We start from the raw sequence: 17,058 nt of genomic DNA, 5'->3' as shown, positions 1-17,058 counted from the left end.
CCTGTTTCCTTCTCTGTAGTGATGCTCAAGACATTAGAATACATGAATCACCACAGTGGTTTTTTGCCTATGGCCGCTAATAATTAATAATTAAATTTCTTCCCTCATACTGTTTCGGTTTCATCAATCGAATGATGGCTATGAGGGCAAAGGTGACTTTAGGTAATGTGAGGTATGAAAAAAAGCTGCAATATTCAATATAATCGCTGGTTCGTTTCTTATCATTTCGGCATTTGAAGCGAGCTGGTCAAAGCCCTGCAGCGAATTAAAACTTTACCAGAGATTGTTGAGTAGTCTTTATCAACTGGAGCTGGCACAAAGGTCCATTCACGGGAGAGTGGGAGTACGGAGTGGTTCCTGCATACTCATGTCTAACGCATTATTTCAAAGAATGGAACTCACAAGCAAAATTTTGGTGTCTATAGTCGTTTAAGTTACTTGTATCAATAAGTACTTAAAGCAGTGTCTTTACTAATTGTGTCAGGAAAATCGTAGAAAATGATTATTATTATCACGGCATTTCATCTCTGTAAGAGTGCATATTAGTAGGTGTCAATGTTCCTGCAAGTTTGTCAAGCTTCTTCCCCAACACACTGTGCAGCCTGTGGCACCCATTGTCTAGAGCTGTCAGGAAGGGCACACCCTTTTACTGAAAACTGAAATTACACAGTAGACTTCTAGTGAAGTAATCCTTATGACTAGCTTTGTTGGTCTATGCTGCTTTACTTCTGTGCAATCATTTCCTCTAGAATCTAGCAGCTGCAGTGAGGTTTCCCTTTGTTTGCAGGACAATGTGCTCCTTGACCGTTGTACACCAGGGTGATGGAGATTCTAACTTGATATCACTCTTATTTGATATCAATACCAAAAAATCACAACAAATTGATAGGATACCAAATACCTTTCTTTTCAGGTATTCAGAATGGTGTGCCCAGTACATATCTTTTATATTTAGAAAACCTTTGTCAAAAGCAGCACTTTCTAATCATTGGAAGTATGCTAAAATCACACCGATACCCAAAAGCAGGAAAAAATCACTTCTTATGTCTCACAGATCAATTTCACTTTTGTACACAAGCGGAAAAATTATGGAACATAATCATCTTTAAACACATATTCACTTTTCTTGAAAAGTACAATTTAATAGATTCGGTTTCTGCAGGGGGGGGTACCAACGGTGACAGAACTAGTTGAGGCAGTACGTGACTTTGCAGCAGCTACAGACAGACAGAGCCAAATAGATATTATTTTTTCAGATTTTGAATAAGCATTTGACTGGGTTTCCCACCAAAAGTTATTGTTAAAATTGCAACCAATATTTAGAAATGACACATTGCTTTCCTGGATAGCAGCGTATCTTTCCTCGTGGCTCCAGTGTGTGTCGATTGAAGGTGTGTGTTCTAGTTATGGGTTGGCCTGGTCAGGTGTTCTGCAGGGGTCTGTTCTCAGGCCTCTTTTTTTAGTATTATTAACGATATTGTCATCGATGTGGCCATGAAAATAAAACTCTTTGCAGACGACTGCATTATTTACCAAGAATTGAAGATTCAAATGACCAGTCTCAGTTGAATTCATCGCTAGCTAAAATAGAAAATTGGTGCTCAACATGGGAAATGAAAATAAGAAAAAATCAGCAATGACAATCACACATTCCTACTCCATTAATGACCACCTCCTCTTCTAACCTCTAACCTCTGATCTCAGGCAGAAAGAACATGTGTGCTTCATTGAAAAAAAAAGGCGATGCAAAAACTTGGTTACTTGCGAAGAACCCTACGACAGTCCACTGAAGAAGTAAAACTCCTAGCTTACAAAACATTTAAGGCCACTTCTTGAATACGCTTCAGCTGTATGGGATCCGTATACTAAGTTGAATATTAACAAACTCAAAAACATCCAAAAATCAGCTAGATTTGTTTATAGTTCATACATTTGGCACACTTCAGCTACTGCTCTTGTACAAAAAGTTAAGTTAGATCCTTTACAGTTGTGTCGCTTTCATAAACGGCTCAAGTATATGCATCTTCTCTGCCATAGTAAACTAGGAATAAAGCAGAACCTATATATCGAACCTGTTATTTGGCGGACTGAGCGCGCAAATCATTCCAAAAAATTTAAAGAATACACCTGCAAAACCAACGCGTTTAAAAATTCTTTGTTCCCTAGAACAGTCAGTGAGTGGAACGCACCTCCTGCTGATACTGCGGAATGCCTGGCTGTCGAGTGTCTGCTATCAAAATTTAAACATTTTTTTTAATATGTTCTCGTGTGGTGCTCCTTTATTATTACTCTTGGCGTTTCTCGTTATGTGGTTTGCTGTTCTTAATCTTAACTGTTCGGGTATGGTGCTCCTGTATTGCTCTTACCACTTTTCGTGCATTTGGTTTCATATGTCAGCTTTTAGTTTTATTTTTTTTTTTCTGGGCTTCACTTTTACTGTACCAAGAGTGTGTTGATGTGTAGGTGTTTCGACCCACTTTTTTGGCCGCAGGCCCCCAAGCGGGATGATCATGTCTGATTTCTTAGCCTCTTCGTCTTGCTAAGCTAGGTTATTCTCTTTGCTGTGCATTTTTTCCTTTCGCAATGCATGTGAATCCCACTCCTGCCTAAGGCCTTCTATGAAGGCTGGCAGTAATTCGGAAATAAATAACTTGTTGCTGTTGCTCAGGTGGGTAAATGTGATGGGAGCTAGTTTTTCACTTCTGCTGTTTCACTTACAGATATCAGTTATTTCTTTTCGACCCTCCGAGTAAGATGGCCTTGTACAACCTTTTGCAGTGGCCTTCTTCAGGCGTGCTGCTACACAAGGGCAGTCTCCTGGATGCTCAACAGTCTCAAGACTGTTGCAACCCAAAAGGCTGCACACCCTGGACCTAGCACTTAGGATTGGCATAGAAGGCAGAAGCGACTTAGAGTGTGCAGTCTGAACCAGTGTTCACATGATGAGACTGGTCCTTCTGCTGAGTGGCAGTAGGTTATCAAATTTTGAGTTGGATAATAAAGACCTACCTTTAGTCTACTCTGTATCAACAGGCACCAAAAATAATATTTCATGTTAATAGTGCAGGAAAATTATAGGGATATTGATGTAATGGTGCCTGACAAACCATACAGCAAGGCACAACGTCTAAGTGTTGCAGTCTCCAGCATGCATGTGACTTTTAAAGGCAAGTTCAGACACTGCACAAGAAGCCCAACACGCAACAGTGACGGCCTGCTGTTAAATTTAGTGTTGTATTTTAGTGCACTCTTTTCAGAGCTGCCTGTTTGTGTGGTACTGTTTGCTGTTGGCTTTGTGTTAGTCTACTATGAACATAACCTGCTTCTTAATACTGCATTCATCAACTTTCCATTGGTAGCGATCCTCACTAGTGTGCTTCATGATTGACAGTTTAAATGCACTTCTGCTCTAGGCAGATAGTAATGCCTTCAAGTAAATTTAGTCCACTTTAGTAGCTCCTGTGTGGCAAAATTTTGTTAGAGGAACTTTAGCCTTGTTTTATTTTCACATGGCTATCCTGTCTGCTTTGTCTAGTGTCACTCAACAAGACAATGTTTGACACAATGCTCATATTGTTTGCAGGTATATACAGGGTCTGTTCTGAAAGTAGTAGGACTGGTTTTTTCCTGGGCGAACGGGCGGACGAGAGGTGGTCTGCGTGTGCAGGATCGTTGAAGGGGGATATTGGGGATGCTGGGGAAAATCAGCAGTCGGCTCTCGGCCGTTGAAGAGAGGAGGTCGCTTTTACTGTGAACCCCTGTCAAGACGTCTCGTCACGCAGGATCGTCGAGCGTTTACTGGATCAACGATACGCGATCAAATTTTGAGTAAATCTTGGTAAAATGGGAAAAGAGACTCACGACATGATTAAGGAGGCCTACGGTGACACTTCCACAAGCTTTTCCGAGAAGGTAAGGAAAGAGTAGAGGAAGACGACCGCTTTAGACGCCCTTCGACCAGCAAGAGCAACGAAAATGTGTAGCGAGTGCAACATTTACTTAACAGTGATCGTAGAATGGGTATCAGAATGATTGCTGATGACTTGAGCTTTCCTCAAACCCAAATTTTTGAGATCGTGACAGAAAACTTATCCATGAGGAAAGCGTGCGCGAAGTTGGTGCCGGGAGTGTTGTCAGAGGAGGAAAAAGCCAACCGGTAGGATCTTCTTCATCATGTGAGTGAGGACCCCGATTTTTTGCCCAGCACAAGGCGGCAACGCTGCCTCAGCCCGTATACAGCCTCGACTTGGCCCCGCCATACCTTTTTCTATTCCCGAGAATAAAATCGACGCTCGAGGGAAAACATCACGGATCGGTAGAGGTGGTTCAACAGGCCGTGACGAGGGAGCTAAACAGCATTCCGGTCCAGGCGTTCCTGGAGGCGTACAAAAACTGTAAAACTGATTGGCAGCAGCGTGTAGGTGCGGAAGGGGTCTACCTTGAAAAATTATAATCGTTTGTACTATTCTCTTGAATAAATTTTGTTTAAAAAAATCAGTCCTACTACTTTCAGAACAGACCATGTATAATACCCCTGTCAAGCGTGCAAGTTAAACAAACTAACTGGGAGTGCGCTTTAGCATTTCGAGTGACACTTTAGGCTACATGGTGCTAAACGGGAAAGTAAAGTGCACTCTAGTAAAAAAAAAAAATGGTGGCAGAAAATGAGCGGAATTTCTGAAGAGGTCGATGGAAAAGAAAAAGGAGTCATAATAATTGATTGCTTAACATGATTGCACAAATTGAACGAGGTTCAACAGTTTTTAACGATGAAAAAAAAATGGAAATAGAAGAAAAGCCAAGACTATCCAGAATTGGGACAACAAACAAGATGGCGGAGGGCAGCGGTAGTACTTTTTGTGCACTATACAAATTGTGCCTTTGAAGTACTGCTGGCGAGGCTGCGCACTCAGCCCTCAAAGTGCGTTCTGTGAACACACTCCAACATCAGTGCGCACTTTGGTGAGTGCACTTATGTTACGCCGTTTAGCTGTGCTAGAGTGCACTTTTAGAAAGTGACACTCTTTGTAAGTGCACTTTATTTTGCACGCTTGACAGGTGTATAACTAATTTTTGTAGTTATTATCTTGAGCTAAGATAATAATTTGCTCATTAGGCTGGGTTTATAGAGAAAAGTAACATTATTTTGTGTTTTGGATAGCTTTAGTTGTGATATTTTGATTTGGATAAAATCTGCTTATGTTACTTAAAGCTGCGATTTGGGCGAGTTGGTAGTACATTGTTAAACAGCGCAGAAAGATAGGCCGTGTGAAAGAAAGACACGCAACACAGGTGCTGCCTCGCAACTGATTTTTATTCGGAGAAACTGGCCTTATACGTTTTCCTTTCCAGAAAAAACACAGCAAACACCACATCATCTAACATTCTATATAACTTCGTCTGTGGTTGCACCACAGCGATGTTTTTTTTTCACCATCTTATAAGGCGAGTAGTATTTTTTTTTTCTGTAATGTTTGGTGTTGTTTTTTCTGGAAAGGAAAACTTATAAATACAGTTTCTCGGAATAACAATCAGTTGTGTGTCAGTACCTGTGCTGTGTGTCTTTCTTTCGCATGGCCCGTCTTCCCGCGCTGTTTGACAGTGAATCTTCCTATGTTGTGGGAGCATCCTCTCTCCATGATATTTCCCCCAAAAAAGGTCTTTTTTGCTGTTTCTACTGGATCATAATTGTCACCCTAATATAATTTATAAAAGCTTATTTAATTCATGTTAAGTAAATATTTTTGGTAGACAGGCTTTGGTATTCAGAGCAGTTTTGGAGGGGCAAGAGTTGTATTGTGATGGAGTTAAGCTAAGTGTGATCAGAAATTTCTTTTGTTTCTAACAGAAAAAGAATCGTTTCTTGAGAATAACCTGTGTTGTACGAGCGGAGTTTCGGAATTGCTAACATCTTTTGAGCATTTTCACTGTGAGATCGCTGTTTTTTTTTTAATGCTGTGTTTTATTGGTGTGTTCAATATTTCATCACATTCATCAATGGGACCAAAATTAAGTGAAGGAGCAGACAGCCTCTTTGGCGCACTATTAATTCAGTGCTGATCTCTTTGCAGTGTGCAGAAAGAAAACCACTGATATGAAAATACCCCCAAAGGCCCTCATTTGAGGGTATTATATGGGGGGGGGGGAGTAGGTACAAAGCATTGGTATAAGGTTAAAATATTGCATTAAAATAAAATAGAAATCACGAAATATTAATCAAACATAGGCATCCACAGAAAGAGTTGAACAATGCACATAGTAGCAAAATTTGAGAATAAATAACAGCACCGCAAGAAAAAGACGACCCCGGAAAAAGTGTGCTGAAGTACAAAACAAAAAATATATAATAAGAAGACAAGGCGGAAGAAAGAACGCTGAAAAAAATACCTTTTTAGTTGTTGAAACATGAGTGAATAAGGTGTTGGAACTTACTTAGATCAGATTCTGTGGCAATGGCTGATGGTAAAGCGTTCCATTCGGTTATTGTGCGTGGTAAAAAAGAATAGGCATAATGGGATGACTGGCAGTTAATGCGTTTAACTTTGTAAGGATGATCGCTGAAAGAATTCATCATGAAGGGAAGGATGGTGATAAAGCTTGTGGAAGAGTGATAGACGGGAAATTTTTCGGTGCAGTGCTAAGTTTTCTAACTCGGCTTTAGTCTTCAATGAGGTGACGCTGGTGTAACATGAATAATCAGAAAAGATGAATCGCACAGCACAGTTTTGCAGGGCTTCGATGTTACTGATGATATAATTCTGATGAGGATCCCAAATGGCAGACGCGTATTCGAGTTTCGGACGGATTAATGTGGTGTGCGCTAGTTTTTTTACATGTGTCGTGGCCTCTTTTAAATTATGTTTGAGAAGTCCGAAAGTACGGTTAGCAGAGGCATGAGCTTAGTTTTGGAAAGATTTAACAGCATTAACCAATTAGAACACCATGAACACCATGTGAGCACCAGTAACTGGCTTTCAGTGTTACGGTTATACATCGATAAAGCACACAATCGTCAGCAAATAGTCTGATTCTGGATGTCATGCAATTGGGTAAGTCATTAATATAGATGAGGAAAAGTAAAGGTCCCAATAGGTTTTGAATAGGTGGGACAGTTCCTTTGTCAACAGAGAAATGAAGAACATTTTCGATTACGAGTATGTTACGCCATAGTTAGATAACTATTTTATGCTCTGCAAGGGCTTGCCTAATAATGTGCAGGCTAGTGAGGGTTACCATCACGCAATCTGTCTGGCAAGCAGCACTATTACAGGTTTCTAAAATTTGTTCAGATCTGCACTGCTTCGTTATCCTGTGGCGCGGCAGGTGTTGGGCAAAGGGCGGGCATTAAAAGATCAGTGATGCAGCAAAACTAAAGGATTAATGGTCACCTTGACCTGCACTCAGAAGCTACACAGAGCTGTTGCCATGAAAGCTTTCAGAAGCGTTGGAGATGAAAAATGCGGGCACTCTTGTGTGAGCTTTCCCACTGTTTTCGATTGGCTGAAGAGCATTCCCACCTTGCTACAACAGTGTGCACTGTGTGGAGTATCTCTGCAGCGGCCTTTTGGTGGTTGTACTGGGGTTGTCTGTTTATATAACATAATTGCTCCCACTGTTCTGCTACCGACAAAATATAAACTAGGTTGGTGCATTATGTGTGTGCCTGCTCCTTCACCTCGTTCTGTCTTGCTTTTGATTCTCATGTGCAAAGAAAGTAAAGTTCTTATTGTGTGGTGTGAAAAATCGCACTTGAAACTTGTGCTGAGTAAACAAAGTGATGAAGTGAAAGATTATTACCATTATTAAGATTATTACCTGCATAAATAAAAGCAGTGCACAACAGTGATGTATTCTTCATGCAATAAAACATCTTAGCTATGTAGACGTTCGCCCTGCGTGGTTTTTTTTGTTTGTTTTCTTGCAGCTCTTGTGCACTGAAGCACGTGGCAAAGATTTGCAGTGAATATCAAGTCATTGCTACGCACCTGGCTCCAGTGGCCTCCAGCTGGCTCGCAGCTTGCTCAATATTGGTTGGCATTCAATATCGAGCAAGAAATGAACCAGCTGGAGGCATTGGACATGGGTGTATAGCGACTGCTTAATATTCACTGCGAAGCTCTTGATTTTAGATGAGTAAAAAGGAGAGGTACCCAAGACAACGCTGCACTAAATATAGCTTGCTATCGGTTACTGGAGCAATGTCGGTGAATGGCTGGACAGAGGTCTTAAAGTGATTGGTTCTTATGATATCGGGCCACTTATGAAACAATGAAAATTCAGTCTCTGTTGTGTATAGGCTCCTGCTCGGGCCTATGTCAGGAAATCGGCAAAACGCATCGGGCAGACAAAGTTGGCCTCTGGGAGGCCAGTGTCAATCCCCAAACTTGGCCCAGGGTATTTCAGCAAGGTCGGCCTGTGCAGTTCTGGTCGGCTTGCCTATATAAGGCCGAGCTCGTTTTACCCCTTGAGTGCTGGATTTCTAAATGTAGACAGCACGTACCATTGGCAAAAAAATGGTTATCGTTCTTCACATGTATTTCCAGCTCCCTCAAAAAACTGGACTCGGAGATTTGCCATTATTTCCAACGAACTGTCTGACAATCCGGCACATGTGTGGCTAATTTCGTGAAAACAAAAGCACAACACTAAGGCAACTTTTGCCAATGAGAGACTCCTAGTTGCTGTCGGAGAAAATATTAGTTTCCTGAACTCGCACACAAGGAATATCATAACAAAGGTCATGTTTCCAGCTACAGGGCACAGCAAAAGTGCATGCAATGGCAATGGTAGGCTAGTTAATAAACGTTACTACCTTGATCACGATTGGAAATAAAAACTTGAACAGCCAGTGGCACCGTAGGCGTACTCAGATGAAGTCCGAATATTAGCATTCAGGACCTTCGGCATAGTCGGCTTATGGACTTTTAAGACAGAATTGAAGGGAGCAGAGAAAGCACAGGATAGCCACATATACGAGTATGTCGAATGTAAAGATGTTGAATCTAATTTAAGCCTTGGTTAGGTGGCCTACTCCCCTGCTTCGGAGTGGAATCAGTTCGGCACTAATTTGCAGTCTTGTGCAGGGCCACTCCTTGTGATGATAGCGACATGAACAGTTCCCCTTTATTTGGTTACGGTTTACGGAAACGGAGTCATACGCTTGAAAAAGATTTTTATATAGAGAAGTTCGTGCTTCGTCTAAGACACTGAAATTGAAATGATTCAGGGCATGGTACGTTTTGTCAACACACTTTGGCATGTAGGACTATCGCAACACTTTATACGCAAGAGACAAAAGTGTTATGGGGCTAATGTGCAATGCCAATGTCCTGTGTAAAGAAACCTGTTCCAGCTTGTGGATCAACCTAAATTAACGTGGCCAGTTAAAAGATCCTTTTCACATGAACGTACTGATCTTTATATTTGAAAAAGTTGCCAGTCTTAAAATGCACAAATAATTTGCAGTCATATAAAATTCATTAAAAAATAAATAAGTATAATGACTTAATAATATGATAGCTAAAGAACAAAGATAACAGAAGATTGAAGTTAGGAAGGACGGGATATTTTTCTTCGCTGGCATTAGCAGTACCTAGAGAGATTACGACGAATAGAGGACTTACATACGTTGAACGTGATTAAAACTGGCTGACTAGCAAAACGATGTTTTGGAGGCACTTTGAGACTTTGGCATTGTGCTAACTGAAACGTAACCACAGGCGCTAAGTTTGAAGTCGAATTCTCGACCGTTGCTGTTTTAAACATACAATATACAATACAAGTAACTGAACGACATATGGTCTGTGTTATGTCTTTGCATTTATAGTTTAAACAATAAAATCCAAAACATTTTTCTTGGTCAAGAATTACAGGTAGTGAAAGTGTTCCAAGGACGTTTTAAAGAAAATTGGAGAGGGCTTTTCTTATTTAAATCCCCGTCAAAGTTTGCCTTTTTTCAAATTTTTCAAATTCTAGATTATTTCCACGCCTAATTAAAAATGATCTGCCCATTCTCGAAGTAAAAATTTTGTCCAGCGATAGTAAAAAGAACGAATTAATGCTCAGAAAAACTTTAGCTTCAGGTTGTTACTCCTTGTTCTATTATTATTCTTGTCCCATTATCGTTTTTTACACCACTTTCAGATGTAAAGTACTGCTTTTAAACTAAAGCTTTTTGAAAAGTTGTCGTACATGGCTACCCTACAAGCTTCCCATGGCCAGTTTGCTGCAACGAGTCTTATGTTTAATTAGTACACTGCAACACTTTGTACTTTGAGAACATAATGATATTTTAGTCAGCAGTCATATGTGCTTATGAAGTTGCAAAAAAAATTCTCTTTGCAAGACTGAATTCAGAGCTTCATGCATGGAATACCTGAGCAAGGTTTTTGATGTCGGGTTGTTTGCAAGCTACTGGAGTGTTAAAGCAGCTCACATATTTGCCACACTTTAATCACGCTCTCTGATGGATAGCACAACCCTCTCAGTTTTATGCTCAGTGATTGACGACTCGGCCAGTAGCAGACTGTTTGAGTTGTGAACAATGTTTCCATGCATGGTCACACCCCTGCTTAGTTTTCAACCTGCCGTCTAATGCTTCTCTTGATGTTGAATGTTGCCATATGGCTTCATTGAGTGTATCTGGGCAGTTGGCCATGCCGACAGTGCCTTCTGCTGCAGCACTGCGGACAGGAAAAATCCTGCAGTGTTTGGTTTTTGATCTTGAATACTGTGTTTAGCTTCATAGCATGTTTTTGTGCAGGTGGCCGTGTCAGCAATGCTTTCTGATAGAGCAGTGGGGATGGGCCGATATACTAAAAAGTTTTAGTCTTGACCCAGAATGCGAAATTTGGCGGATCATGCCAAATTTAGGTTGGTTGGTTGGTTTATGGGGTTTTAACGTCCCAAAGCGATTATTTAGGCTTATAACTTGTGTTCACAGCAGTGTTCAACAATACCTTTTGATTCACAACTCCAAGAGCAAGTCATGGAGGTGACAGAAACAGAAAGGGCCGACAGTGCGTATAGTAGCACTACAGAGGAGGATTTATGGGAAGGGGGTCGTCTCCCCACCCCCTCCACACCAAAGACAGAAATTTAACATAGGAAAACCGTGCTTAATCTCACTTTCTGGATGAAAATGTCCCAAGATACATGCCCAAAGACAGAAATTTAACATAGGAAAACCGTGCTTAATCTCATTTTCCAAATGAAAAAAGTCCAAGATACATTTCAAAAGAAACTGTCGCATCCAAATATGACGCATAAATCCTCCTCTCTAGCGTTGCAACATAGGATGTTTCACATCCACATTTGGTTTGGTGCATAATATGTATGACCGCAGCTTTTCAGACTGCTTCTAGAAGTTTGGTAGTATCTACCGGCTGCAGTATAAATTTCACAGTCCTGTGCATTGTTTCATTGCTCTATTTTATGTTTAACGTGGACAGCTGCAGCTGTCCACACCAATTAAGTCTACTTGGTGAAATACAGTAATGTCACTGCATAGTAGTGTACTCTACTTGTGATCCACAATACAGACAATGAAAGACAATTTATTATGCCTAATGAATGCTTTGAATTATTTTTCTTTCAACATAACTACATGCACCATTCAAGTACAATGCACATGCACATTTGTATTTCACAATTTCACAAAGTACTTTTTACTGCAAATAACACTACCACAGAACATGGGCACAGTAAACACATGCGAGAAAAAGCCTCCAAATGCAGATAAGACCTTATTACACTGTAAGCTAAGAGGAAAAACGTTCATAGAATACTCAAAGGGTGGCAACGAAATCCAGGAACTATCTGAACAGCTAAGCTGCTCCCAAACAAGACGGCGTTCCGATCAAGAAAAGCCACGTGATTTCCTCCACAAGGGGGGGGGGGGGGGGGGGGTAGCGACTGAGAGAAGGATGAAAAGGGAAGTGCACGGGCCTGCCGACTGGCTCAAGCCGAGCCACCACCGCTGCCACGTGCAGATAGAAGAGAGTTGAAAGATAAGAGGAAAGAGAAAAAGAGAGAGAAAAAAAAGACGCGCGTCGCAACAACCACGTCCGCCGGAGCGGACGCTGGCTGAAAAAACATCTATGGATGCGCCATCCAGCCCCCTAGGGGAGATCATTCTTCGCGTCACGTGACCTCGCCTCACGTGACCTCGCCGCCCGGCAGCGCGTGAGTGGCGTGAGGTTCAGAATCAAGCCATTTTGAGTTTGCTACGTAGAAGATGAGCTCTGTCGACGAGGCAAAGAAGCGTCGCCTTCGCCGCCGCCGCCGCTGTGCCGCGGTGAACTACAGTCCCTATATTTTTAAGGTACTGAAGGAAGTTCACGCGGACGCGGAGATCACGAGCAAGGCGATGGCCTTCATGAACAACTTCGTCAACGACATTCTCGACTGCATCGGCGGAGAGGCTGCCAAGCTGGCCGCCTCCGCCAATCGAGACACGGTCACAGCAATTCATATCCAGGCAGCCGCGCGTTTTCTCCTGCCCAGTGAGCTGTCCCGGAACGCTGTCTTTGAGGGAACAAGGGCCGTCAGCAAATATATATCCTCTAAGCCGGAGGATCCGCTTCCGTCCTCACAGCCGGAGGACCCGATTCCGTCCTCACAGCAGGAGGGCCCGATGCCGTCCATGGACCAGCCGCAGGAGGAGGATCCGCTGCTGTAGTCTGCTTTGTTCTCGAACTCACGGCCGCAGCCGATACCGCAGGTGGGTAATAGTTATGGCACTCGGCTGCTGGCCCGAACGACGCGGGTTCGTTCCCGGCCGCGGCGAACAAATTTCGATGGAGTCGAAATTCTAGAGGCCCCGGCCGTGTACTGTGCGATGTCAATGCGCGTTAAAGTAGCCCAGGTGGTCGAAATTTCCGGAGCTCTCCTTCACTATTGCGTCCCTCATAGCAGATTCTTTGAGAAGACAGGCAGCTATATACCATGGCCACGGCCATTTAGTCGCGTAGCTCCGGCAGGTCAGGAAGCTGCGCTAAATCTTGGACCGCGCGTGTTACTGCGACAAGGGCCAGTTGCGCGATCGTTCGCCTGCGCGGCCGCTCGTCGAGCTGCAAATTTCTTGAAGCATGAACCCCGTATTTGTCTCGCGTGTACTGTGAGGAAGCGACGACCGGCGTACACGGCAACCGTAACACAAGTTACTTTATTCAGAATAAGGTCCGCGAATGGTGCACGCCTGGGAGCCAAGTCCACACACACACAGCGGCGAGTAGGCAGATACGCGCGCTGGAAGGTACGCGTTGCTCGCTCGCAAGGAGGTGCCAGGTTGGCATGGAGGAGCTGCTGCTAGATCTGATGTGAGTCCACACTCATCAACAACTGTAATGATAGTTTTGTCAGCAATCAAGCCAGTGACGACAATCGGCAAGCTAAGTGCCAGCTAGTTCCGTTTTTTATTATTATTATCATCATTCATAGAAAAACTGTCAAATCGGTGGCATAACACCCACTTGTCTTGTAATGTGCTTATTTGCTCAGATGTTTACATGCTGTTCATATCTTATCAACTACAGAAGTAGAAGCGTATAATGTACTTACACATACACTTTGTATCTGGAATTAGTCTGCCCTTTATTCAAACAGGAGTCATTTGGATGAGCCCAGATTTTAACTTGATCTTGAGCGGCCTTTATGCACTTTCATCAGTCTTGCACAGAGTTTAGTTCTAGGTTATTTCACATGTAAGATATATCCCGGAGTAAAAATGACGTAAGCTTTGCACAGTAAGGGAAGGATATAAAGGAAATGAATTACCGCTTTTACAGCTATATCCACACATTACCCTCCAGCTGCCATCATATGGCAGCGTTCAGATCTTTGCAAAGTGATACTGCATGCAAATATGGCATAGAAAACTGGTGCACACAACCTTCCTTGTGTAGCGTGCCTTAGAAACTGATTGTGCTCATTTTCCTTGGTTCCTGGCAATTTACTGTAAAGAATGATTTGCAGCTGCACTACAGTCCCTGAACCACATAACAACCGTTGAGTGGAATTTGACTGGGAAAGGCACATTCACATGAAAGCCAACACATGCATCAATTTTTTGTGTTTCGTGCCACATAATCGAAGGCAACATTATTTTGCACAGCAGCTACTTTTAATAAAACCAATGCCTTCTTAAAATTGTTTTTTTTTGTCTAGTGTGTGATAGCACTCTATGGGTGTGATAAGCACTCACTGGTTAACCAGCGCTCTCATTTGTCACTCTTGTAATGTCCCATTTTCGTGCTATTGCACTTACATTTAGATGCATGTACCAATCAGGTGGCAGAAGCACTATCCTCTATGTGCCTCCTGTACCTGATGTCCTGTTTTTGTCCTCTTTTCTGCGAGCAGTTTTAAAGGACTATAGGCACCCAATTCTACTGCGTGTTTTCTTCTTTCAAATTATGCATTAGATATTAGAATACATGACTTACACCATGGTATTTACCTACGACAGCTAAATAATTTATAATTGAATTTATTCTCTTGTGCTGTTTCGGTTTCAACAGCCGAACGATGTCTGTGGCATGTAGTTGGTGTTTAGGTCACGAGATGCACTAAGGAAACGCTAATATAATCGCTGATACGTAGTTTTAATTCACTAAAACACTTAAGCCAGCCTCTTCAAGACCTGAAATGACAAAAATTGACCTATCAGCAATTATACAGAAAATTTTTTATTTTTCACATGACCTATACATAAACTACACGTCACAGCCATTGTTTAATGTATTCCATTTTCTAACGCATTGTTTGAAAGATGAAAATACACAAGCAAAGATATGGTGTCTATAGTCCTTTAACATTCACACCCAGCTGCACTTACCATTGCAACCTGCTAAGAATAATCAACACAGGCTCAGCAGTGAGGTAGCTGAGAAGGCTGTCATGATTTCCTTTCTGTAGATTTGCATGCTGTCGTAACAAGGCACTGATGTTTTAAGTGTCCCCGTGAGAGGGACATATTGTACATAATGAAGCACCTGCATCCGCTATATTTTTCTTGATATTGCTTTTTGCCCTATTCTCACTTATTTAGTTTATGCCTCCTTAAGGCTTATTAGGCAAGAACAGCAAGTGTTAGAGTTGTGCAATATAATAAAATGGCATGATCAGGGAATAAGCACAAGATATGGGAGCCGTGTGGCATAACATGCGAGCATGTGTTGTGGATTGCTCTACAGTGGAGCTTGCATCAAAAGCAAGACTTAAATCACACGCACAGTAGTATTTGCAAAGTATTTGCAAAGTCAGTGTAGCTACGCTTCATGCCTTTTGCCTTTACTTCAAGTTGACGTATACATATGTATTAACTTTGAATTTTCAATCTTTACAGCAGTGTTCTCCTGCGTCGGCTGAAGCTACTGGGGTACTAGGGAACACAGTACCATTCAGAGTCAAAGATTTCATTCTTATCAAACACTGGAGTAAATAAATAAATAACACTTGTGTTCACGCTAAGTTTGAAGTGGCATTTATTCTTGAAAAATGACACTGCCATCTTATGGCACTCACCTATCTCAACTATTCCAACTGCTTCTTCACAGCAGCCACACACTCACTTGCAAAAAATCGCCCATATTAAAACCCGGTGTTGAAAATGTATACCGATATCAACCAGCGGTACCCACACAACAATAAACATCCACGCACAGGGATACCTCAAGTGAATGAATTAGAGTATATTCTACTCTAATTCATTCACTTCATAAAATCTCTTCCTGTGAATCCTTTTAGAGCTATAGAGAATTAACAGCAAATGGTTTAAAAGCAATGAGCTAATAATTTCAATGTGATATGAAATGTGGGTGGCCATAAAGTGATATGGGTTTTCATAAAGCTGCATGAAGTCTTCTTGACAGCATAAATCATTCTGATAGAACTAAACCAAACCAAAGTCCACCAGATAAAATGCGTGGTGGACATGAGGTTCTAGAAAATGTTAAACTGATAAATTAGCACTCATTCTGGTGGAGTTTCTCGATATGCTGCTCAGATTTAACTCCTACACGAAGTGCGGCCCTAACGTACAATTTATGTACATTACGCCAAATATACATAGCGTTTACCAATGTGGATGCACACTATACTAAGCTGCAGAAAGGTGAGTGACAATTTAATACTTTATGATCCCATCCCCCTTGGTGAAAGTCAGAGTCAACTAGGAATGCTCAACACCTTACTTGCTGAAGGAACTGTGACATGACTTTTGGCGTGCACATTTCTGCAATCAAATCTTTCAATGCCTAGAATGCAGTGGCCTCATTGTGCATACTAACCCAGCAAAAATAATCAATTGCAAAAGCCAAAGTGGCCTCTTTCAAACGGCTTCAAGGCGAGCTGTATCACCTGCGTGCCACTCAGGCCTAAGGGCACAGTTTTGACATCTCTGCTGGGTTCCCTGTCACCACTTTCTCTCAGTTACTCTTCTCTCGGCTGCTCGGTCACTTTTGGCAAAGGCAACACAGTTTACGTACAGGGTCGTCCACTCTTAGAATGTCGCTCCGTGCTGCCAGCGCTCCGCGGGGCGCCTCTGGCCGGCGCCGTAAAAACTTAATGAGAGCCGCAGGCGGGGCTTCGCGCGTCGTCTGCTACAGTGCTCCCTGTATTGCGGTGAAGTGGGCTTCAGTTTCGCACTGCGTCCGCAAAACGTCGATCGGAGAAAGGTTTCTGACTAAATAAAAGACTAATGACAAGCCTGTCAGCTGCCTATTATTCTGTTCACTATGTGAATTGCACGATTGGTTTCTGCGAGTAGCCCCTCAGACTTAAATCCACCATTAGCTGCCTTTCGTCCTCCGGCACTCTGGATATTTTGGTTTAGTGTAGCCCACAAGCCGAAGACACTGAAGTGGCCAGACGCATCTGCGCTCTCGGCCAATACAGGCGGGATGCACATTTTCGGTCGCAGTTGTGATAAGGCAACGTTCTTGCAGTCTAAATCGCCGAATGACTCACGAAAGCAGTTCCACTCGACGGCAGACAGCGGGGTGACCTGACCGTTTACGTCTATAGGTAAACTTGACACAGAAATTTCGCAACCTGGAA

General features: G+C 42.4%; 1 protein-coding gene and 1 long non-coding RNA gene across 5 annotated transcripts in view; both read left to right on the top strand.

The window, feature by feature from the left end:
* LOC149352934 (uncharacterized) overlaps nt 1–7,848 on the top strand; it is a 147,590-nt gene extending 139,742 nt beyond the window's left edge. The window contains exon 3 of the long non-coding RNA XR_016290887.1: nt 2,779–7,848. This is a non-coding gene — a long non-coding RNA (uncharacterized LOC149352934). The remainder of the gene's footprint in view (nt 1–2,778) is intronic.
* A 4,309-nt stretch (nt 7,849–12,157) lies between these two features.
* Nucleotides 12,158–15,478, top strand: LOC149352933 (histone H2B type 1-A-like). 4 transcript variants are annotated; one of them, XM_089582147.1, is made up of 3 exons: nt 12,158–12,503; nt 12,596–12,721; nt 13,174–15,337. In XM_089582147.1, exons 1-3 carry the CDS (start codon nt 12,236–12,238, stop codon nt 13,176–13,178), a joined length of 399 nt encoding a protein of 132 aa, XP_089438273.1. In that variant the 5' UTR covers nt 12,158–12,235; the 3' UTR covers nt 13,179–15,337. The 4 variants fall into 4 exon arrangements, with proteins under 4 accessions (XP_089438273.1, XP_089438271.1, XP_089438270.1 ...); XM_089582146.1 differs by lacking the exon at nt 13,174–15,337 and adding an exon at nt 15,347–15,478 and having other exon boundaries at nt 12,164–12,503; XM_089582145.1 differs by having other exon boundaries at nt 12,159–12,721.
* The last annotated feature ends 1,580 nt before the right edge of the window (nt 15,479–17,058 follow it).

This window comes from Amblyomma mixtum, chromosome 3 (assembly GCF_055824585.1).
Source record: "Amblyomma mixtum isolate Tamu chromosome 3, ASM5582458v1, whole genome shotgun sequence".
In the NCBI taxonomy this organism is placed as follows: Eukaryota; Metazoa; Arthropoda; class Arachnida; order Ixodida; family Ixodidae; genus Amblyomma; species Amblyomma mixtum.
The sequence above is the reverse complement of the archived record's forward strand: the minus strand, read 5'-3'. Positions and strand labels throughout refer to the sequence as shown.

Coding starts and splice junctions, on each gene's coding strand:
- LOC149352933 (XM_089582144.1), top strand. CDS start 12,236: ATGAGCTCTGTCGACGAGGCAAAGAAGCGTCGCCTTCGCCGCCGCCGC.